At 43.6% G+C, this 24485-nt stretch overlaps 1 protein-coding gene and 1 non-coding gene across 2 annotated transcripts; both read left to right on the top strand.

Moving 5' to 3' along the window:
• The first annotated feature begins 16868 nt into the window (after positions 1-16868).
• On the top strand, positions 16869-20814 carry Cyp1b1 (cytochrome P450 family 1 subfamily B member 1). Its single transcript, XM_027933534.2, has 3 exons — positions 16869-16926; positions 17319-18362; positions 20226-20814. The coding sequence occupies exons 2-3, from the start codon at positions 17320-17322 to the stop codon at positions 20812-20814; spliced, it is 1632 nt and encodes a 543-aa protein (XP_027789335.1). The 5' UTR covers positions 16869-16926; position 17319.
• A 3353-nt stretch (positions 20815-24167) lies between these two features.
• LOC114091163 (small nucleolar RNA U13) lies at positions 24168-24268 on the top strand. Its single transcript, XR_003582466.1, has one exon. It is a non-coding gene; the product is annotated as a small nucleolar RNA U13 (small nucleolar RNA).
• Positions 24269-24485: the final 217 nt, after the last annotated feature.

Here is a 24485-nt window from a genome sequence, read left to right as displayed (position 1 = left end):
AAAGCCATATTCTTTAATCTTCTTAGATTCATAAATGAGCTATTTCCTTACTTAAGTACAATTAGGAATGGCTTATTTTCTCAATTTTAAGTGAGTTTCTGAAACATATCACATGACGCAGAGGATGAGTGGAAATGAGAAACTGTTGTTGCTCTTATAAGGCCATAAATCCCTCCATCCTGCTTCTCCTTCCTAAATTGCTGCCAATAGTATCTGAAATCTAAGATCCCCTCCATGAATTACCCTAGAGTTCAGTCAGAGTGGAGAGGACCCTGCATCATCCCTGGCTGGATGTTTACATCATGCATGTGGTGACAACTCAGGAAGTCCTTTTTGTGTGCTTAAGACTGTCCTCCCAGAATATCAGGAGGTCCATGTTACACTGCCTTTAGGATAAAAACAAGATGGGGTGGGGCGGGGACTGGTCTGGAGTTCTTTTCAAATAACATAGGCTTCCACTAAGTATCTAGAAAAATATGACGAAGTTATACACATGCATTATTGCATTCCCAAACCACCATTTCTCTTAGGCGGCCACAAGCAAGGTGGCTCTTGCATGTGAGGCTTCATTTTCTTCTTCTATGGGCTCTGGCTTTCTCTTTTGCTTCTCTTCAGATTTTGTGGGAACATCTTGAACCACGAATTTCCTAAGCTAATTATTCCAGCCGCCGGAGGGCTCCGGCTTTATTGAGGCTGTGGTTTATACTGTTATTCCTCTGAAATAAACGTTCTCTTCTCCTGTTTCACTAGGATCGGAAAGGTTTTGGACCCCAAGCCCTGGGGGACTCAGACAAGGTACACTTCTCCTTGTGTCTCCTACACTCTGTAACCTTCCAGCACTGCAAGGGTTTTGCAGAATTCAGCCCACAAGGCTAATTTCACAGTGTTCATAAAACAGACTCTTATCTCATGGAGGTGAAGGGACACCTACACACAGGCTGTCACAATCAAAGAAACTGTGGGAGATTCCCAAGTCAGATGTCACAAGCTTCCAGGCATTGGCTCAGGGCGACTTTCCTTCCCCCCTTCTCTTCCCCCAAACTCTTCTCAGAACAAGAGTTTCTTCTCTCGGATCAGAAAGGAAAACCGCGCCCCCTCCCCGCCCACCCCCTGCCCCGGCCTCGCTGGGGTTCTCCTTCTCGCTGCGCTTTTTGCTCTGCTGCGATCCATCCATCCATCATGAATTCCGTCCACCCACACAGGTCACGCAACTCCCCGCAGAGCCAGAAGTTCTTTCGATTCCAACTACCAGCTTCCAATCGCCACCACCTTTCTCGCCCCCCTCCTTATCTTCCAAAGCCAGCTTTGCCAAGTTCATTAACATTTCTGAAATGCCTTATTAGGAAAAGCAAAAACCAAACAAAAACACAGGACCCTTCCTTTTCCTTTAAGCTGGCATTGCATTCCAGCCGACTAGGAGGGGAAAGGTCAGCGGGGAACCGCTTCTCCCTCAGGGGGGGGACCTGGACTTTCATTCATTTCTCCTCCATTGCAGAATGCTGTCCCTGGGTCCTCAGTGGAGGTAGCAGGCAGGTTTTATCTGCTCTGTCTCTTAGGTGTTCACTTAGCTTGACCCAACCTCGGCCTCTCTTCTCACTCTGGGGACATTTTGTAAAAGTTGAATGTGTTGTGCTGATCTCAAAGAGAAAGGACATTGAACTACCACAGATTGAAACCCAGTTTAGTCGGCATCCTCCGCCTGTGAGTAACCTCAAGACCCCCCTCTGCACTTCAGGAGCCTGGAAGAACTGAAATGCACAGGTTTCTTTACTGTTGGCCACTGCATGGACAGCCACACAGATTACTCTTCTTCAAGTGTCCTTGGTGAGATAATTCACATTCTTTAAGGAAAAAGGCTCTTCCAAGGATATACTGTAGTTAATTCAGCTCCTACTTCTTTCAATATTCTTTTTTTTTTTTTTTTTTTGCTTAGATGATCAGCTTTTCAATTAACTTGATCGTTTCCTGAAGAAATTTTCCAAATTTTCTGACACCCAGGGATCACCAGCCTAACTGGGCTTCCTTAGAGGGTGCAGTTAGCGTTGCCCACCCCAGCTGTGAACTTCTACCCTATGGAACATTCTCAACCCATTGTGATGAAATCCACAGGGTTCAACACATTCGTTTCTTCTATGGTGTTGAATGCATACCAGGTGCTGGGCTGTACAGATGACCAAGTCCCTCAGGGTCTGGTTGAGCGGAGACTTACTGAATATGAAACCAAAAATAACATGAGACAGTATGAAGTCAATGGAATAACAGTGCAAAGTACTCAAGGGAGCCCAGAGGAGAGCACAGTTCCATGAGGAAATGGGGAGGATAGAGGGAAGGGAATTTTCTTTGCAGCAGAGGTTTTGACTCAGGGAACAGCCTTGCAACATAGGCTGTGCTGAGGAACCGTTTCGCAGTCTGGCATGGCTGTGGGGGAAATCTGAGAATTCAGTGGGGAGTGAGGCAGACACAGAAACTTCACACCAAATCCTTTTCTTACGAAATATTGTTTCTTTTGAAAATAACAGTAGGTTATATGTGAAGTAGTGTGCTTTATGAAAAATAACTATATTTTCCAAACTGAAAACATTGGTGAATAAAGTAGCATTAGTTTTACATTTTTGCCAGTCTTAATGTTTATCTGAAGAGAAGAGAGATTCTTACACAGTGTCTATTCTGTATTCAATCCGTTGAAATATTGAGTAGCTGGAAAAGTGGAAATATTTTAGTAGCTTTTAATACTTACAGATATTCTTCTTTGATATCACAACAAAGCTTGACAAGTGATAATTCCTTGAAGACTGGTTGTAGAGAAGAATTTTGTTTTGTGCTGGGGATTGAACCCAGGGCCTCACAAATGCCAGGCAAGCTGTCTACCACTGAACCATACCTCCAACCCCTTAAGCAAGAATCTTAAAAGGTTTTCATGGCTACTGAAATTTTCAGAAATATAGGAGGGAATCACTGATAATAATAATAGTCATAATAATACTTTTATTTATTTATTTATTGGTACTAGGGATTGAACCTGGGGGAGCTTTAACACTGATTCACATCCCCAACCCTTTTTTATACTTTATTTAGGGACACAGTCTCGCTGGGTTGCTTAGGGCCTCGCTAAGTTGCTGAGGCTGGCTTTGAACTTGGGATTCTTCCTCCTCAGCTTTCCAAGGTTCTGGGATTACAGGCGTGTACCACCACGCCTGGTCAATTTTTTTTATTATTATTTTGCCAAACATAAATGATTTAGGGCTGACACCCAGACCATTATTTTACAAATGAGGACATTGAGGCCCAGAGAGGAGTTCTTTGTCCCAAATCCACAGCTGGTTGGGTGAAAGCAGAGTTAGAACACTGATCTCTTTCTTCTTGAACCAGATCACTTGCCACTAAAATATGTCCAATTGTACACCCTCACTGTTTGTCCTATTTGTCAGAGGAGGAAGACAGTGGTTGAAATTTAGGAGGTATGCCTCAAGTCCCCTAGCTACCTACCTACTGGTGGCCCTTCTGGGACGGAAACCCAGGATGTTAGGGGACTCAGGGCCAACACTGTCTGTAAACATTCTTGCTAAAATTAAACCCATTCACGAGAGATGGATGAAGCATGAGACAGAAGAGCGAGTATAGCAAGTACGGTGATTAAAGTCCTCAATCCACATGTTTCCCAGTCATGACCTGGGTAAGAAATATAGGGTCCCATGGGGTCTGCAGCTACTCAGCTGCCACCAGCCACTAGCTGAGCTGCAGGCGTTCTCTTTCTTTGGTGAAGGGCTTAGCTGCAATGTGGTTCAAATTAGACATTTCTTGCCTGAGTCGAACAAATCACTCGGGTTATATGCTGACAAAAGGGGAACAGTCTGCATACTTGGAAAGCTTAGGGGGAATTAAATTATGCTCTGTCACTTCAGAGCTGCTCCTCTGTCCTCTCCACCATCACCTCTCAGTTGCCTGTGGGAGGGAGCCTCCGAGGCTTGCGTGCAAGCTCTGCCATAACCCAAGGCTTAACATAAACTTCGGGCTCTCAGGTCATTGGGAAATAACAGGTATATCCGGTTGGGTCTTTTGTGTTTGTCTGCACGCAAATTAAAAGCTCGTGCAGAGCTGAACCGAGCCTCTGGTTCAGGAGGATGACTCGGAATGGCATTCTCACACCATCGCCCTGTTTATTTCTTCAGGGAATCAGGAGATAGAGAGCCTGTTTATGAGAGGTTCACACCTCTGGGAAGCTGAGGTCAGAAGGGGCAGGAAGTGGACATGGCTTTGTGCCGGTGATCTGCTGGGGAACAGGGCTCCCCAAGTCAGAGTATCTAAAGGGTGTGGTTTTTATGTGGAGGAGGTAGGGGTGCCAAATGCCAAACTTCCCTGCTGGTGGCAATGTTGACCAGACTGCTTGATCCTTACTGACCTCAGAGTGGGGAATGTGGTAGGGAACATGAAGGACTTGGGGGTGACGCCTGGTGGGTTGTCCCTTCTGCTTCTCACCTTCCTAAGTCTTGTGATACTCCCAGTGCAATTCACCTTGAACCCTCTGGAAGTCTGACTAGAGTAGGCACAGAGCATCCACCCTGTCCACATGTCTCTTCCCATCAGAAGCAGAAACGTTCCTTGAGCTGGGATCTCAGCCTTTCCCCTGCAATAGACATCGGTGCCTCCTGCCCTGGAACCATGAGGTTTTCTCTGGCAGCTGTCTGCCCACTTGCAGTGACTGGGAAGCAGTAAAGTTTTTGGATCCCGGTAGACCTGGGGTCAAATTCCAGCTCGACCACCACAGGAACTGTGTGACTTTGATGGGTAACTCCAGCTCTTCCTGCTGTGCCTTATTTGCCTATAAAAAGGGGATTAGGATTAACAATCATCTCTGAGAGTTGATGGTGAGGGATTAATATTAATGAAACGATTTACATTTTGTGCTTTGTACACTGCCTGGCTCAAAGTGCTCAATGTGAGATAATTTTTATGTTATTAGTAATATAATGTTATTGTTACCATTGGTATTATTGATGGATTTGCCATCCAAAGAACTGCTGTGGTGTCAGGCTGTGGCTCTGATGTCTGTAGCCCCCACACCCAAGTGGGGACCCATTCACTTCTTCCCCTGAGCTGGGTTCTCCCAGATCCCTATAGAGGTACCCTCGGGGCTCTGGGAAGCTGGATTTGAATACTACTTCCTGTATCTCTTCTTTCTGTCTCTTCTTCTGGTCACATACCTGATGGGGGTACCTCAAACTAGCCAGACAGTTTGTAGAGATGTCTGAATGTGCCTACGCTCGTCTTGGGGGCTTTCCTCTTAAAATTAATAGTTGGACCATCACTCCTTCTGAAATCCACCCCTACTCCTGCCAACTTCTTATGTCCAGGGGAAAAAGTCATACCCTTAAGTTGAGATAGAGGTTCTCAAAATATGGTCTAGGAAACCCTTGAGAGGTGGTTTACCTATTCTATTTTAGACCCTTTCAGGGGATCCACAGGTTAAAACTATTGTCATAAGATATTCTCTGCCTTTCTTATTCTTGGCATCTCCCAAGCCTACCTACCAGGGGTCGTTCAGGGGCAACCTGGTGCTTGATATCACAGCAGATAAACTGTAGAAACAGACAGGAGTGATCAGCTGCCCTCTGGTAAGTCAGAAATTAAGAATTTGTTAAAACATGAAACATGTCCCTCTGAATACTTTTGGAAATAGTATTCTGGCTGAATAGTTTTAGAAAATACATTTTCCCTAAAATATGTTATTTATATTAAAATGCATTAGGTTTATAATTTTTTATGAACTTAAGGAGTAAATATTTAAGAATTTTCAGCTTTAATTTCTAAAACTGTAAATATTGATAGCTATAACTTCAATAAACAATAGTTCTTTGGGCTCTCAGTCATTTTTAAGAGTATGAAGAAGTCCCTGAAAATAAAATGTTTGAGAAATACTGAGTTCAGATCTTGGCACTGAGGCCTATGAAGTCATCGATTTGCTCACTTCTAAATAAAACTGTCATTTCTGGAGGCTGGAATCATGTGAATTTTATGGTAATTTCAATATAATGGGTTTGAGTGTAGCACAGCGAGTCATGAAGCCCATGTGGAGGCTTCATACCAACCCTCTGCATGTTCCAGCCACTGTTGTGCAGGAGGCTGTTCTAAGCTTCCCAAGATTTGGTTGTAAATTATGGAGATCAAATTGTACTGGACACATACTAAGGAAGCTCCCCACTGGGAGAGGAGGGAGAGAGCTTGAGGCACTTTCAGCACTGAAACCAAGAGAGCTTTGCTTACTGGGGTCCTGGGCTGGGGAGGGCACTGGGATGACCCAGGCCCTTAACAGGCATAATAGTACTGAGTGGAGGGTGAGAAAGGAAAGGCTTCTGGAAGATTCATGATGGTGGGCACTGAGTCAAGTAATTAATACTGCTGTGGTATGGGTGGTCTTAGGAGCCTACAGATCTGAGTTCAAATATTGACCCTGGCTATGGTTAGGGTGTGGTTTGTCCCCACAAAATCCATGTTCTGAAAGCATGGTCTCAGTATAGTGGCGTAGAGATTGGGGACTAGCGGGAAGTAATTAGAACATGGAGGCTGCACCCTCAGGAATTGATTAACATTATCTCAAAGGAGGTCAAGTCTCCTGTGATTGGATTAATTTTCACAAGAGCAGGTTGTTATAAATCAAGGGTACACTCTTCGGTCCTTCTGCATCTGGTCAGTTCCCTTTCTGTTTCCCTGCCATGTTGTGACAAAGCCAAGGGAACTTGCTAGGAGGTCAGCACCAGGCTGTTTGGATACTCTCACCACCAGAATTGTGAACCAAATAAATTACTTTATAAGTTATCCAACCTCAGGCATTTTGTTATAATAGCACAGAATATTTTGATGGCTTCCAACATTACAACCTGTGTGACTTCTAATAAGCAGTTCGTTGTCTCTGAGCTTTAATCCCCATATATATATAAAGTAGACTAAAATTACCAATGTTTTTAGGATGACTAGGAGAAATAAATAAAATAGAATAGGTAAAGCACAGTGCCTGGCCTTTGGGGGATATTAGCTGCTTTGCTTTCTCTGTGTCTACGTGGCTTTGGTGTTGGGGAATCTAAGAGAACCGAGGAGCATAAGCCTGGTCTATGATAATAACATCAGAGGAGATGATGGTCCTCCCATTTAGCCAGGTACAGTGCTCTGCCTGTGGCACTCAAAATTGCTAGTGTGTTTATTCTCTGTTATATGATATATAGAATTTTATTTCCACTTCTCTGATCTGTGACAGGGAACCACAAGTATGTTCTCAGAGCTCGGCAGTAAAAGAGAATAGAAATGGGACTCCCTCGGGTCCACAGTCCCTCAGTGGGCCCTAACTCTGGAAGGGGTTTCCGTTTTAGCCCATAGCCACAGGGATTCCACTGAGAGATGATTGGCATCCTTGGGACTCAAGGCTCAGACACATCCTTCCTTCACTGGAAGTACCTGAAACACCTTGGGACAGCGAGGTGTTTGAAGGCATGACTGCTGGTCACAGGCCCCAGGTGTTGTGAAACAGCCTGTTCCGCTATATTCTCAAGGCTCAGAAACTGACAGGCCCCTCCTCCTTCTGCATTCAAACCCTTAAGATTCACAACCCACTAGGGAAGGATTCAGTCCAAGAGGAGAAGGAAAACCAGAGTTCAGTCTGTGCCAAAATACAGACTATTGGCTCTTGCTTTCCATTTTGGATTGGGGTACATTCTGGACAATTTCCTTCCTGGCATTCACAAGGGAGAACTGAATGACTCGCCTGCCCTGTCTTCTGCTACAGGCTGCTGTGACAGGCTTCCCTCAGTGTAATGGGGTGGGCCCTGTGCTCCAGGTCTGAGGCCATGAACTCTTGCACCCAGAGCTGTATGTAAAGTTAGAAAGAAGGCGGCGTGTTCTGGAAGCCAGGTAGCATGGCCTCACTTGTGCATGTCCCAGGAGGTCCCCACAGCTCTCCCTTGAGTTTCCTCCCATTGACACTGCACAGAGTGATGTTCTCTTCGCTCTGCTTGGCAGAGGGTTGCGTGAATACTGTCCTGGAGCCTCTTTAGTATCATTGTAGAGCTGCGAAGCATTCATAAAGCCAGCAGGGGATGGGCCAGGAGCCCAGGTTAGCAGGAGGAGCCTAGCGTTTGGCTTCTCCGGGATCGTTTAGGAACAGGCCATCCTCCTGCCTGCAGAACTGCTGCTGGACCAAGGGTCCTGATGCGGGTACATCTGGGTGAGGTGAAATGAGGTAAGGAGAAACTTCTGCAGAGCTGCCATCTGGGATTCGGAGGAAATCACGAATTGGCTATCGGTGCTGAGCTTTTCTGCCAAGGAGCAGATGATTTTGTGAGATCAGCCTTTTAAAGTCAGCAGCAAATGGCCTCCCACAGAAGAGTAGTAATGGCTAATACTGTCTGAGCCCAACCACGTGCCAGCAGCATTTTGACAGCTTTATGTGTATTAGCTCATTCTGTCCTCACTCTAATTCCATGAAACAGGCACTGGTGTCATCACCGCATTACCAGAGTGTGAACTGGATCCAGAGAAATGGCTTATAACAATGGAAGCCACTCAGCTCTACCTAAGAGCCAGATTCAGACTCCGAACTCTGGTTCTGGAGGATGAGGCACCGCTCAATGCACTGCCTTAGAAACACAGTGAGGAGGTGATGGTGTCACCTTGGGCTATCAGGAGCTTGCAGGTGGATAAGGGTGCACTGCCCTGGGAGCTGTCACCCTGAACCTCACAAGGCCATTCCTTCATTTCTGCAAGGCAGGTCCAAGTCCTTGCCATGACTCTGATTTTACTGGACAAGAATAAGAACTTAGTAGGAGTAGAAACAACAACAGCAATAATGATAAAGAGTGGCTAACTTTTATGGAAAACTCATTTTTCCATCAGTTATGCAAATTTATTTTCTTATAATCAATATCTTATTTAATCCCATGAATACTCACAACAGTTAGGATGTCATCTGTTGTGTACAAGTGAGAAAACTCAGATGTGCTAGATAAATAAGAAGACCAAGGTTACTGCTAATAAATAAGAGAGCTGAGCCTCACACACAGAGTGCCTGGCCCAAGGAGCCAAACTCCTGGTGATTGGGCATGCTGGCTGCCTGCCTGCTTTTAATCTCCTCTGGAGGATTAGACAAGCCCGGAAAGCATTTGGACCTGTGCCCAGGGGCCTGTCATCATCTCAGAGGGGATGTGGATATGTGCTGAGGTTGTTCCCCCTCCCTGGCCTGGGAATCCAGCCACCCCCCTCCCTCCCTCCCCCACATTTTACCAGCTTTAATCTGGAGAATTCCCTCATTTGTCAAAGAAGATGAGATGATCCAAACACAAGCACGCATATTCTTTAAGGAATAGATGTGAAAGACAAGGAGCATTTTTGTTTTGTTTCTGCCCCATATTTACAAAACTAAATTAAAATACCAGTCCTCTACAGAAGGAAAAGTATTTTGGCACATGCTACTGGTGCAAAAAACAAGGTTTGTGGGAATACAAAGTGGTACACTTTGTCAGACAACAATGAGGTGACATCATCATATACAAACATGTCCCCTTGATTCAAGCATTTCTACTTGAACACTCACAAGTGGATGCAAAGTTACACAGAGGAGTGAAGTCACTGCAGTGGAATCTATAATAATAGAGCTGAGAACAACACAGACAATCGTGTAATCATTATTTATGGTTAAATAAATTATGTCACAGCCAGATTATCAAATAGTTTAAAAGCAGGAGGAGATCACACTCTCTATTGAGTTCACCAAGATAATCATTAAGTTGGGAAAAAGTCACCAAGTAATAATTATAGTATAATCTCATTTGTATTAAAAATATGTATATAGGTAAAACCACACAGTGTACCTAAGTAAGAGGCAGAAGTTTCCTGTGGTTAGATCTGAGTTGTTCCCTTTTTTCTGTGTACTATATATTGATTGATTCCTTTGAACAGGAGTTTTTTTTATGTATTATGTACGTATGTCTTAAGAATTTATATCCAGCCCAAACAGAAAAATAATAAAATACACATAATAATATGGATATGTAATAATGCGAGTGTACAGTATAACACAAATGTCTTTGCCTAGAAGTCAACCTGAGAGAGCCAGATATGTTGCGGTTTTCCTGTCCTGTTCTGGTCTCTGTTCCTTAGGAAGTAAGAGTATCAACAGTATAGATAGTTCTCTGGGTTGGAACACTGTCCTAAGAATGCGAGATGCGCTTAGTAGGAATAAATGTAAAGTCTCATATTTTGTTTATTTTTTTTTATCAATTGCACAAGGACAATTAAAAACTCAGCCATTAGGTCCTATATTAAAAGATGAGGATTTTAGCTGATTGTAATCTTAGTACAGTGTCTATATTTTAATAGTAGGGGGCAAATATTTTGAAATTGGCCAAAAATTTGGTCTGCATTAAAAGAAGCACCATGTGTGATACAAACTAACCACATTCCTTTGGGCTGGAGAAGATATCACCTTTGGGATGTGGTGTTCAGTTTCAGGCACATACTTAGATAGACATATTGAAAAACTACCTTGTGCAGAAGGCACAGAAAAGCTGGGTAAAATGCTGGAAATCAGGTTCAAATTCAAACAATGAGAAAGAAACTGGGCACTTTTTTTTTTTTTTTAAAGAAACTGGGCACTTTTAATTTGTGGAAAAATGGCTTAGAGGCAGCACAACAGTCGTCTTCAAACACATTATAGGAAAGGAGAATCGGTCTTGATCTATGTTGCTCCAAAGAAGATGTGAAAGTTCCTTCTGTATTTTTCTTGATATCAAGAACAATCTCCTAACATCTAGAACTTTCTAAACAAAGCAGTCCAGCAATAGAACAGGCCACAGCTGAGAAATGACCAACCATTTCAACAGCAGAAGGGAAAAATCCTACTGGAGCCAACCGTCAAAAATGCTAACATGTAATTATCCTGCCCTTCTGTTCTCTTTTGGGATTATGTGGGGGAAAAATAACCACTTACATTATTTAACTACCAATTATTTTCTCAAAATTGCATATGAAACAGTTTTTTTTTACCTGAATTTTTGTCATTTTGTGGAAAAAGAAGAAAATCTTGTGAGAAAAATACAAATCTAATACTAAAAACTATGGGAAATAGAGTGGGGTGGGAGAGACTGGAATCTGGATTTTCTACTAAGAAACTGTATAAAAACCTCGAAACTGTACCAGTCAACAGCCCAGGGCGAGATGTTATGATTTAGCTTAACCCAAGTGTTTCTGTCTGTCTGTCTCTGTCTCTCTCTCAGTGGGGGGAGAACTTTACTTGTTGCAATATGTATTTTCTCCATAACCTGATAAATATTTAATTTCAGAAAATAAAAATAAAAATGAACAATAATATTCTCTATCTGCCTAAAGATATGTGTGTGTGTGTGTGTGTGTGTGCACGCTTTGGTTAACAGATTTTCTCTGCTAACCAAAGTCACGGACAGCAGGCTTCCCATTCCACTGTGAGAAAAGCAAATGTTGGAACTACAAAGATGGTGGTGGAAACCCAGAGAACAAATATGCAAAGGTGACCACAGACTGTGACAGTTTTTCTCTTCCTATGGGATCATTGCTCTACTGAGTCAGCGAAAGAGCAAGGTGCCAGTGGAGGACACTGGACTGCATAGCCATCTCAGGACACAAGAGCAATTTTGATATCAAAGTTACAGGAGAGTTACAAAATTATTACAAAGAACTCTCATTTACTCAGATTATCCACTTAACATTTTGCCATGGTTATGTTATTATGCTGTCTCCCTCTTCTTCCCACATTCATCTTCCTTCCTTCCTTCTTTCCTTCCTTCCTTCCTTCCTTCCTTCCTTCCTTCCTTCCTTCCTTCCTTCCTTCCTCCCTCCCTCCCTCCCTCTCTCTCTTTTTCTTGAGTCCTTTAAGAGTAACTCATAGACGTTGATGCCCCTTTACATCTGAATTCTTAGGGAAGCATTTTGATGAGAAACTAGAATAATTGCTTACTACAAAGATGGTGAATTAGGAAGACCTTCATTAGCATGCATAATGCATCATCAACTCTAAAGCACACTTTAAAACTTTACATTTTAGCATCTCTGAAATCTGGATGTATTTTAAAAATTGACAGCACAATTACAATTGGAAGCTTCCCCACTCAGCCCTTACCCTAGTACATAAAATGATGGTGAATCTTACAAATGAAAACTTCTGAGATAAGATTAATTTGTTTTTTAAGTTCTGTGGTTCTCAAGCCTGTGTCTTCCCGAAGGGAGAAAGCAGAAACAGTTCAGGTGTGCACAGGGTTTGTATCAGCTTTTACAATCCTCTCAATTTCCTGCACAATGTCCTATGGCCCCCTCCCCTCTGCCATACCCCCAGTCATCTTTTCCTCTTACTCCTGCCTACTGACAACTGCCTGATTACTGACGCCTGCCCACCCCAAATCCAGGGCTTGCCAGAGATGGCTGCTTCTACCCCACTGTCCTTTCAGTGTTTGCATGTCTGGAGGGGGATGGAAGAGCAGGGTACTTATCTATATCAACATAGGGGTCGTGATGGAGAGAAAGGACCCAAAGAAAGGTGGCTTCATCCTGATAGTTGAGGCCAGAACTTTCTTGACTCTTGTCTACAGGGGCAATGCATCCATCTTCTGATTTAAAATAATAATAGTGGGCTGGGGATGTGGCTCAAGCCGTAGTGCGCTCGCCTGGCATGCGTGCGGCCCGGGTTCGATCCTCAGCACCACATACAAACAAAGATGTTGTGTCTGCTGAGAACTAAAAAATAAATATTAAAAAAAAAATCTCTCTCTCTCAAAAATAAAAAATAAAATAATAATAGTAATAGTAATAGCAATGACGAAGAGAGCCATGGACATCAGTGCACACATGGAGTGGACTGTGGTGGCTCTCTGGTTTCTTACCAGTCTCACCCATCTCTCTTTCCTGATAACAGAATGAACTGTTCATTATAGGGTGGAACCCATGCAAGCCTGACCCCCAGAGTCCTTCTCGGACCTTGGGGGACAAACACTCTCCTTCTCTTGGGTTGCTGATCAAAGGCTTCCTATGACCAGCTTCCCCAGCACACCGAGGAACGAAGTCTGAGTGAAGACCAACAGGAGCAGAAGGCCGGAAAGCAGCCTGCCTGGATCCTCCCATCCTGTGAGTACCACAGTTATCCTCTGCCACATGAGTCGGTACATTCCTGTCCCGCTTAAACAAGCTTAAACTGTTTCCTGGAATCAACACAACATAAGGCATTTAAAACCTCTACTTTAAAGTATCCTCTAGCTTAACTGTACTTTTTGAAAGCTATTTAATGGCAAACAATCAAGTTTGAGATCTGGGAGGGAGAAATCCCCCTATTTTGTGTTGTGGCCTGAAAGGAGACCCCCTGGGCCTGGGATCCTTGCTGTGGTCCAGAAGTTGTGATGATTAATTAAAAAGCCTGATGTGGACTCTTAAGGGAGTGCCTCATCTTGAGCTGGACTGGGGTACACAGAGGCTGCACTGGGGTACACAGAGGCTGCACTGGATTCACGCAAAGTCTTCATCACTTACCAAGTAGGTGCTACAATAAGGTCCGCACCATAAAGCCAGGAAGAACCTGAAGATGCACTGTGGCCAGCCACGTTGGTTGGCCATAACTGATAAGGGCCTATCTTTCTGACAGCATTTGCACAACAGGTTTTTCTGCTTTTGAGGCATGTCCCAGAACAAGAGCTGAGCCCAAGAAGGACATTCCTTAACTATTTGTTGTAGCAGGAAGGCGTGCATCTAGTTGATCTAAAATCTATAGAGCATTATTGAGGAGTTAAGCAAAAGTTCATAGGAACAGACTCATTTCATACTTTTAAAAACAGGAATTTACTTGGTTTAAAGGCCACTTCCATTTGCTCTAATTCTGATAAAGATGCTGTGATTAAAGTTTTGGGAATTCTGAAAATTCAGAATTGGCATTAGCTCATTGATAATTCCCATCTATTAAATTAAAGCCTGGATAAGAGATTGATGTTCTTAGTAGAATTCTGAATAATTAGACAAGGGTCTTGCTAAAGCTGAGCACTGTAAGGCTGTTATGAAACTCTTTTCAAAGGAATTGCTTGCTTTGAGAGTGTCTTCCCAAAGTTCTTCAATGCACAATGTTGGAGGTGGTATCTAGTGGGAGATATTTGGATCATAGAAGCAGAGTCCTCTTGAATATATTAATGTCTTCCTCCAGTAAGTCAGTGCTGCTCTCTTGGGAACTGGAAAGGTTGCTGACCCTCATGTTCTCCCTCTCCCTCAGGTGACCATTTCCTTTCTGCCTCCCTCAGGAGCTTGGGGTGGGGTTGATTCCTTACCAGAAGCTGAGCAGATGCTGGCATTATTCTCTTGGACTTTTTGGGCTCCAGAACTGTGAGCCAAAATAACCTCTTTCCTCTATAAATTATCTGTCTCAGGTATTTTGTTATGGCAACATAAAATGGGCAAAGACAAATATGTAGACCAACAGCTCTGGCTAACCAAAGCTTATTATCAAACCAATGCAGTTGCCCCAAACCAACTTCATCTTTGATCTGAGTACCCCATTATTGTGTGTGAAATACTCCTAGAGGATCTTTCAAAACTTACCAAATGAAGACTTTTACAAAAATGCCTTTTTAAAGTAGGTCAGATATTTTATTTTTGGTTTCAATCTTTCAGGAGTTAGACTCTTTTACAGGCACTCCTTTATGTTTTGTTTGTTTGTTTGTTTGTTTTTTAACAATGCAGTTATTCTGAGGGCTGCTATGAGGCTTTGTCTCAGGCCTCCCTCATAACCAATGTTTATTGCAAAGAGTGAGCACTCTGTTTCTTCTTTGTGACACCCAAAATCCTGTTACCAGAACAATTAAGTTCTTCCACATGATTTTTTTTTAAATGCAGGCAAGAAAGGCCATATCTGTGATTTTCTTCTGTGTAAATCTGTACGAGGAATCTGGAGTGGGATTTTGTAGGCTCAAATCCTGTCTCAGTATCTTGACAGCTGTGTGACTTAGATAAACTCTCTGAACCCCAGTTTCCTTATCTGTAAATGAGGCAATAATAGCACAAGATTTGGAGCGCGGGAAGAGCTCAAAGCTTACGGTTGTCCCGTGGCAAAAGTGCAACTTTTGTATTTACCTTTGGTGATCTCCGAGGGTAGGAAAAACAATTCCCATCTTATTAACTGGGTACATCCCACCTCCTGCCCAGGGCTGGCCCTTTCCCCAGACTCGGGGAGACCTTGTTCTTTCAATGTGGTTGAAAACATGGTACTAGGCACTAGCAATAGCGTGAAGGAAAGGGGGCCCTTGCCTCAGGGTTCAAATTGCTTCTGGTTTTCCTTTAGAAAGAAGCATCCCCATTGAGAGTATACGCACGCGGGGGAAAGGGACTCAGCCGCGAGTGCCCCTGGGTCGCGCTGCAACCCGGCCTGCGGGTGGTGGCCCAAGCGTCCTGGCTGTCACCGCGGGCGCGGTAGTGCGTGCGCCGCCGAGGGTGGTGGCGGCAGGCACCCCGCCCTTGGCCGCCGCCTCGGCGTGTCAGGTGCCGTGAGAAGCGCGGGAGGGGCGGCCGCGAGGAGCGCCCAGGGATATGACTTCCCAGAAGCTGCGCACGCAAGGCACAGCTCCGCACGCAAGGGGGAGGCGACAGCAGAAGAAACTTTTCAACCCAACAAAGTCGCCCCCTCCTCCTCCTCCTCCTACTCGTCTCCCCAGTTCGGGTCCCTAGCTCCAAGAATCTTCATAGCGCCCAGCCGGTCCTCTCCTCCCCGCCCCCTTGTTCGCCGCAGCTTGGCTCCTTGCCCTGCACCAACGACCTCGTTGCTGCCAGCGCCAACCCGTGCGCTCCAGCGGGCGGCGCCACCTGGAGTCTTTTCTGAAAGAGAATCTCAGAGCCATCCGCGCCCCGATTGAGCGCTGGCTTTTTGTGTGCCCAAGATGATCTAGGTCCTGGAAAGGAGCGCTGAGGGTTTCTGATCTTGCAAAAGACGAAAAGAGAACGTTGTGTGTCAAAGTACCACAACTGAAGGGTCAATTAGGTTGCGAAAAAAGTAGACTAAATAAAATAAGGCTAACCACCGCAATAACTCGAGCTTTCCTCTTTCCCAAACGGACATGTTTCCTTTTCCTGCTAGGGATGCTCAAGGATCGTGAGCAATTGTGTCTCGGAGAACCAATCCTAAGTCACCGAGAGGGAAAAGAGGTCTAGTTTTCGGGGTGTGGGGTGTCCTTGGGCTACTGCTTGTGCCAAGAGCATTCTGTCCCCAGTGCAGGTCTGGGGGAAACCTTGAGGCTTAGATTGGGAGTTAACTGTGATGAAGAGCCGTTAGCAGACAAATGAAAAGTTCACACTGTCGCCCCAAAGCCTCTAGCTACTCTACTGCTGCACCGCGGTCGGAGCGCGCCGCTCAGACGCCTTGCTGGACCACCCAGGCGCGCAGACTGGGATTCCAAGCCCAGCAGTGAAGACCCTAGCCGCGTGCCCCGCCCCCACGAGCCCCGCCCCTCCAGGTCCCGCTTCCTCCTCGCTCTACAGCCCTTAAAACCCGGAGAATCGGATGGCGCGTGTAGTCTTTGGAGTGTGTGCAAACACCTCTGCGACGCCAGCTGTGAGAGCCGCCCGGGGGGCATGAGGGCTGGGAACTGACTCCACTCTTCAATCTCCTGCTCCATTCCAACGCTCTGAGAAAATCCTGACTTTCCCAGAGCCCCAGGTGCAGCAGGGCTCCACAAAGGAGGTACCTTTTCCCGTCCCCATCCCAGTCCAAGGGCTCTTGGTTCTGTGGACACCAAGAGACTCCAAAGTGAGTGCTAAAGATCCCAGAGAGGGCAAGAGGTGTCCAGGAAGGACTTCCAGGTTCCTGTCGACTCTCGGGTTGACGTCCTACCCTCAGCCCCTTTTTGGAGCCGGTCGTCCCGCGCCGCTGGAAACCGCACCTCCCCGCAGGTCAGTCTGTCCGCTGAGCCGCCTCCCAGCGGCCTCCTCACATGGGTTCTTGCAGGTCCGGGATGGGGTGGTAGGCAGTTTAAAGGAAACCAAGAGTCATCGCCAAGATGCCTGTAGTGTTGTCCCGAAATTATAGGAACCGTTACGTGATTGGGGGTGCAGAAGCTAGTGCTGGATACCAGAGACAGAAACACGCCCCTTTCCTTCCCAATCAGAGCTTGGTGTAGGTGTGGGAAGAGGTGTCTTCCGCCACTTCTCCAGAGAGCCAGCCCCGTCCAGACCTATGGATGGCCTCCCCTTCACCCAAAGGCTCGACAGTTGGGAAAGGAGCGAGGGGAGCCCTCTCCTTTCTCTTCACACTGAGTGTCACGCCTTTGCCTTTCTGTCCCCAGCATGGCCACGGGCCTCAGCCCAGATGATCCGTGGCAGCTGAGCGCGCTGTCTGTCCAGCAGTCTACGCTTCTGCTGCTCCTCTCCGTGCTGGCCGCGGTGCACGTGGGTCAGTGGCTTTTGAGGCAGCGGCGGCGGCAGCCCTGGTCCTCGCCCCCGGGCCCATTCCCATGGCCACTGATCGGAAACGCCGCGGCAGTGGGCCGGGCGTCGCACCTGTCCTTCGCACGTCTGGCGCAGCGCTATGGAGACGTCTTCCAGATCCGCCTGGGCAGCTGTCCGGTGGTGGTGCTGAATGGCGAAAGCGCCATCCACCAGGCCCTGGTGCAGCAGGGTGCTACCTTTGCTGACCGGCCGTCCTTTGCCTCCTTCCGCGTAGTGTCGGGCGGCCGCAGCCTGGCTTTCGGCCATTACACGGAGCAGTGGAAGGCGCAGCGGCGCTCGGCGTGTAGCATAATGCGCGCCTTTTCCACTCGCCAGCCGCGCAGCAGACATATCCTCGAGGGCCACGTGCTGGGGGAGGCGCGCGAGTTGGTGGCACTACTGGTGCGCGGCAGCGCTGGAGGCAACTTCCTCGATCCCACGCAGCCCATAATCGTGGCGGTGGCTAACGTCATGAGCGCCGTGTGCTTCGGCTGTCGCTACAATCACGACGACGCCGAATTCCTCGAGTTGCTTAGCCACAACGAGGAGTTCGGGCGCACAGTGGGTGCCGGCAGCTTAGTGGACGTGCTGCCCTGGCTGCAGCTTTTTCCCAACCCGCTGCGCACCACTTTCCGCGAGTTCGAGCAGCTTAACCGCAACTTCAGCAACTTTGTCCTGGATAAGTTCCGGAGGCACCGCGAACGTCTTCGTCCTGGGTCCATCCCCCGCGACATGATGGATGCCTTCATCCTCTCCGCAGAAAAGAAGGTATCTGAGGACTCGGGAGACGGGCTCGCGCGGCTGGACTTGGAGAACGTGCCGGCCACTGTCACCGACATCTTTGGAGCGAGCCAGGACACCCTCTCCACTGCGCTACTGTGGCCGCTTATCTTCTTCACCAGGTAAATTCTCCAGGAGGCCTGGGTTGGGCTTTTCTTTCCTCCTCTGAAGACGGTGTGGGCTAGAATATGTTGAGGTCACAAGCATCTCATAGGGTTTGAGGTTTCGCTCCAGGTCTGCTTTCCTCAAAACCGATATCGCCTCCCTAAAACGACGCCCAGAAATGTGTAGCGTAGGCTTTGATTCGCACGCGATCACTCCACGTAGAGCTCCAGTGATCTCTCAGTATCTCGGATCTTGTCTCTTCCCTCCCTTCCCGCGCTTGCGAGTGGAGACAAATTTGTTAAATCCCGCAAACAGGAGATGTCTAAAATGTCCACAGAGCAGCCCTGATAGGTCTCTTCCTGGTGCAATAGAAGCAATATTGGAACGGCTCCAGAAGAAAGGGAAATGCAGCAAATAAGTTAAATAAACACGGCAGCATAATCGGTACGGATCAGAGGCTGCCCAGTCCTGGCACTAAAAGTGAGCTGCTGGTCAGGGCTTTGTTCCCAGACAAAGGAAGACTGTGGAGGTCAGCCTGCGTGGGCCAACCCATGAAAAAGCTTTCCAGAGGCGGCCAGAAACCAACCGGCTGTGCTGGGTTCATAAATGCCGCGCTAGGAATGAGAGCAAAAGTCAGGATAAAACTCAGCAGTCACTTTTGCAAAGTGCTAAAGTTTTTGTATACTTTTTTGAAATAGCTGTATCCAGGCAAAACTGAATAGTTGCAACAGGGGAGATTTGGTTCACAACATCTAAAACATTTTCATCTGGCCCTTTATGAAAAAAGTTGGCAGACTCTGCATTGAGATGTTGAAGAGATTTTTTTAAATCTTCCATACATGCTTAATCTTTTTTTCAGGATTACAACAAAATGAGTATATGTTTTTTGACTTCTACTTATTTTACTGGGCATTTCACATCTTTTAACGTTAATTTTAGTAATTTTTATAGCTACATAATAAATTGCCATAATAATATATGTGTGTGTATGAACATTTCTTAAGCTTTAACATGAGTCACTGACTTTGATTGCATTTTCAATTTTAGCTATTGTTGTGATTAGATGTTTTTGTACCTGTTAAATTAATTAATGAAAATACATTATTAGGTATAAATTATTGGGTTTTAAATGAGGGGGGATTACCTTGTGAAGTTTGTTTTGTAGCAGTGCATAATTATTACTATTTGTACCACAATTTTACAAACATTGGGAATTTTCTTCTAAGTTTAGAAAATGCATAACTTTTCTACCAGGATACCAAAAATATTTTATAAATTAAGAACAAGGAATTATCCAGGGAAATGAGGGCAAGAAAAGGGATCTGCTTTTAGGACTGCATCATAACTTTTGTGAGTCCTGGGAACTTTTGTCTTTCTGGACTCCTTATTCTATAAAACGTTTTAAAACTATATATAAAACCGAACACATTAAAAATCATATATTAAGACTTTTTTCCTACCTAAAAGTTTATTTTTTTAGATTTGAAGATTTTTAAAGACAGGAAAACATTTTTTTAGGCCCCTCCAAAGTATTATGAGCCCTAGGCCCTGTGCTTTTAGTGTTTAATGGAGAAGTCAGGTTGGCCGTTATTGTGCATTTTCAAAATAAGGAAACTTAAGAATTTTTTGACTTATAATGGGGGAGAGCTTTAGTTATGTAAGTTTTACTATGGAAAATATAATTGTTGAAGTCCATCTTGTAATTTAGAGAAAAATTAGCAGTCTTAGATTTTTCCCCCCAGAAGTATCCATTCAGTCATTAACTAAGCCTGTTTAAAGACAGTGGAATTAAACTAAATTGTAATGTACTTCTAAATGAAGGAAGAATTAATTTTGCTTACTCAATTTTTTTTCCTCCTTTACATTAAAACCCTGAATAGGTATCCTGACGTGCAGGCTCGTGTGCAGGCCGAATTGGATCAGGTGGTGGGGAGGAACCGCCTGCCGTGTATGGGTGACCAGCCTAACCTGCCCTATGTTATGGCTTTTCTCTACGAAACCATGCGATTCTCCAGCTTTATGCCTGTCACCATCCCCCACGCCACCACTGCCAACACCTTCGTTTTGGGTTACTACATCCCTAAGGACACGGTGATTTTTGTAAACCAGTGGTCTGTGAATCATGACCCGGTGAAGTGGCCTAACCCGGAGGACTTTGATCCAGCCCGATTCCTGGACAAAGACGGCTTCATTAACAAGGAGCTGGCCAGCAGCGTCATGATTTTTTCCGTGGGCAAGCGGCGGTGTATTGGCGAAGAGCTGTCTAAGATGCTGCTGTTTCTCTTCATCTCCATCCTGGCTCACCAGTGCAATTTCAAGGCCAACCAAAACGAGCCCTCGAAAATGAGCTTCAGTTATGGCCTGACCATTAAACCCAAGTTCTTTAAAATTCACGTCGCTCTCAGAGAGTCCATGGAGCTCCTTGATAGTGCTGTCCAAAAGTTGCAAACTGAGGAAGCTGGCCAATGAGAAGCCAGAAAGCAAGCCGAAATTGAAGTCTCGGGGGATGAGGAGGAAAATTTAGTGTTTTGTTTTGTTTTCCCCCACTAATTCCTCTTTGATGCCACTTCTCAATTAGCCTCTAAGATGTATGTAAATCAAGAAGCCTGTAGGAGAGGCTTGTTCCCCACTGAGTAGCTCCTTGTGAGGTGCAGGAGCTCTGGGAAAAGTTTTTGAATCACAGAGTCACAGGGCCCAAGGAATTTATATAGGATCATGGTAATAATAATTTCTTAAGGGAGTATTCTTTGGAGTTAACAGATACATATACATATGCACACAATTATCTAATGAAGTATTTCAGTAATTATGCCTTTTTAGTGGATCCCGTGGTGGGGAGGAACCACCTGCCCTGTATGGGTGACCAGCCTAGCCTGCCCTATGTTAGTTATGGCTTTTTAGATTGAGCCTCTATGTGCAGAAATCATTTTCTTAGAAAACTGTACTAAGCAAAATTTCGGGATATATTGAAGATGCAAAGGCAAGTGATTTCCGTGTAAGGTATGTGATTGAGGGTGATAAGGGAAAATGTAAAAACCAGAAATTTCCCTTCTTACCTTTTTAGCAAAACGGCTTAGAGAGACTGTAGTACCGCTGGGTAGATTTAACTTTTTGCTTATTGATATGCTTCCCTACTTCAGGATGAATCATAAAGTCAGTTGCTTAAAAATAAATTAATAATTGAATTAATGATTGGAGTGCATTTCAGAGATTTATCATGAAATTTAAAGTGTAAATTATTTAACTACAAAATTCCAAGCTGAACTTGTACCTCTCTCTTGGTTGCCAAGGTACAGTGTTTCAATTTTGAGAAAAAAAATATATTTGCCATTTCAGCTAAACTTTCAGTTATATGATTGTAATGTACTGATGTCAGCAAGTCTTATAAGCTAAAAAAAAAAAAACACCCATGTCACCGAATAGTATTTAACATATATGTATATATACATATCTATGCACAGATATATACACATTACATAATCGTTCATAAACAGTATGTTAATATTAATTATTTTGATCATGAAAAGGTGGAATAGTATGTCTCATATTATATTGAAAATCAAAAAGTACAATCAGTTCAACAAGGTATGGTTCCAATACCTTAAATAAGCCTGATTAAATCAACCACCTATTTTTTTTTTTTTTTTTTACATGAAAAACCAAGTCAAAGCAAGATTTTTTTTCTCATCCAAGTTTTGGACAATGAACAGATCCCAAAATTAGGTTAGTAAGATGTATTCTTATTTTATAATGTTTTATTAAAATTGTATTCACAATATAGTTTTTCCTTTTGAAATTGATGCAGTTAATATGTTGAAATTTCAAACTCTTAGCATGTTAAATTTTAAGTTAATTTAAAGTCCTTTCTGATTACTGAGTTCCAGTTGAAACTATTAGGAATCTTGATCGTTTGGAAAGCGAGACAATCTAACGTTTGCTGGGAGGAGAATGAAAATACCATAAATTATCTGGATGTTCTCTTTCATAGGTAACAAGGGGGGAATTCCCATTATAATTGATTAGTTTCTCTTTTAAGTGATTAAGCAGTTTAGCATTGATGTTTGTTTTTTTAAATGTCAGAATCAGGATCAGCCTCTTTGGAGGCTGTTTTGAGAGGGGCACTCTAAGACACAGGAGCTGATCATATCGGTTGTGTTATTTGGGATAAATTGCTTTGGGAGCTGAAAAAAAAATGAAACTTGAACAAGATGTACGGATTATGAAATAACCTGAAAACATTTTTTAAAAAGAGATGGAAAGAATACAAAAGTATACAAAGGAGGCTTCACGTTTTTATTTTCATTGCAATGGAACTTCCAAAACAAATTCTACAGAATCCTGAGAGCTTACTGTTTGCTCTCTTTTATTAAGCTTTTTTTTTTTGAATTTTAAAATCAAAATTCAAAGGAAGGAGTGTACAATGGTTTAATATGTGGGTGGTCGGAAGAGAAACAGCAAGATGGCTAAGCATCTTCCCACCATTCCAGATTAATTTAACTGAAGCACAAAATTTGAAGCATGAACATTTAGGAAAAAAAGATGCTTGGTGTGCCAGCATTAAATCTCTAGATTTTTTTTTTTAAATCTATAACATAGCAGATCTATTTTGTAGTTTGGAATATCATATTAATACAATTTTTTATTTTAAAATTTCATAATCATATCTTTTGAAGATGAAAAGTTGTGCCAGTATTTTTAAAGGCATTAAAGCCAATTAAACAAATTAGGCTTACCCAATACACTTCAGTTTTTAGGCACTATTTCAAAAAGTTATGCCCCAGCAGACAATAACTCTGGCCTCCTGTAGCCAATTTATTCCGAGAGATGTGTAATAGCAAAAATATTAAGGCACTGATCTGGATGCCTCATTACCAACCAGGTCCAGAGTGTGATCACCTGTTTTTTTTTTTTTTTTTTTTTTTTATTGAGCTCAGTTGTCCCTGGATGCTTGAGGCAAAGGGAAAGCTGGGCTTGTATGAGAAAACCTAGGTGCTTGGAGGTTACCTGTCTTATTTAGTATGCTTATAACCTAGTTAAAGGAAGGAAAATAAAACCAAAAATGAATAAAAATAACCAAATTTGGTGACTATGGTAATCAGATTACTGGCTTAATCAGAAAACCTCATTTTATTTCTGCCAGAGTTAGTTATTTGCTGATCACCATTAAAGTCAGAACATCTACTTCAGGTTATCATAGTAGTTAAAGTATATTGTTTATTAAATGCCTCACTTATATGTTAAAGCTTTGACTGTGTAAGAAATGTTTTTTTCCAAAATAAAAAGATGTCTCAGGTTTGTTTTGTGTATTATCTAAAAGCTTTCATGTCCCAGAACTTAGCCTTTACCTGTGAAATGTTACCACACCCTTAATATTTTCATAGTAGATCTATGTTAGATCAAATAGTTGCATAGCAATATATATTAATTTGTATGTTTTTAGCTGTGACACAACTGTGTGATAGAAAAGTATACTTTAGTAGATGTGATTATAACTCAAGAATAACTCCTTATTTAACCTTTTCATATTTTTATACTTTTTCATGTATGCTTTTAGTGTATACATATAGCAGCTATGGAACCTAGGTGTAACCAAAATAGATTCTGGAGGCACAACATTAATATATAGCTTTTACAGTTTGATATACCAAATTAAAAAAAAACTGTATCTGGGATTATCTATAATGGGACAGTATTACCAAAATAATAAAAATCACTTTCATAATCTTATGAAATTTCATTTCATGTTGTAATGAAGATAGTTAAATGTATCCATTTATTTCTACTATTACTATATATCCTTGAATAAAATATTTCATCATAAGATCCTCTTGTGGTTCCTAAGTGTGAATTGGGTTTTTATGCCATTGTGTGAGATGTGCCTTCCTCAAATCTTGTAATGGCATCAGCACATTATCAATTGACATGATGAGAGAGAGAAGAAAAATTGCACTAGAAGCATTTTATTTGGTCATTCTACATTTTCTTCTTCTTTTAAATAGTTTTTAAACAACAAGGTTTCTACCAAATTCCTGATATCTATCTCTCCCTCCGCCCCATCATCTATTTTTTTTTTTTTGTGACCAGGGATTAAACTCAGAGTACTTCACCACTGAGCCACATCCCCAGCCCTATTTTGTATT

Source organism: Marmota flaviventris, chromosome 14, assembly GCF_047511675.1.
Source record: "Marmota flaviventris isolate mMarFla1 chromosome 14, mMarFla1.hap1, whole genome shotgun sequence".
Lineage (NCBI taxonomy): Eukaryota > Metazoa > Chordata > Mammalia > Rodentia > Sciuridae > Marmota > Marmota flaviventris.
The sequence above is the reverse complement of the archived record's forward strand: the minus strand, read 5'-3'. Positions and strand labels throughout refer to the sequence as shown.

Excerpts from the sequence above, each read along its gene's own strand:
- Cyp1b1 (XM_027933534.2), top strand. The coding sequence starts at position 17,320 with ATGGCCACGGGCCTCAGCCCAGATGATCCGTGGCAGCTGAGCGCGCTG. Across the intron at positions 18,363-20,225 it reads CCGCTTATCTTCTTCACCAG|GTATCCTGACGTGCAGGCTC; the intron begins GTAAATTCTCCA and ends AACCCTGAATAG.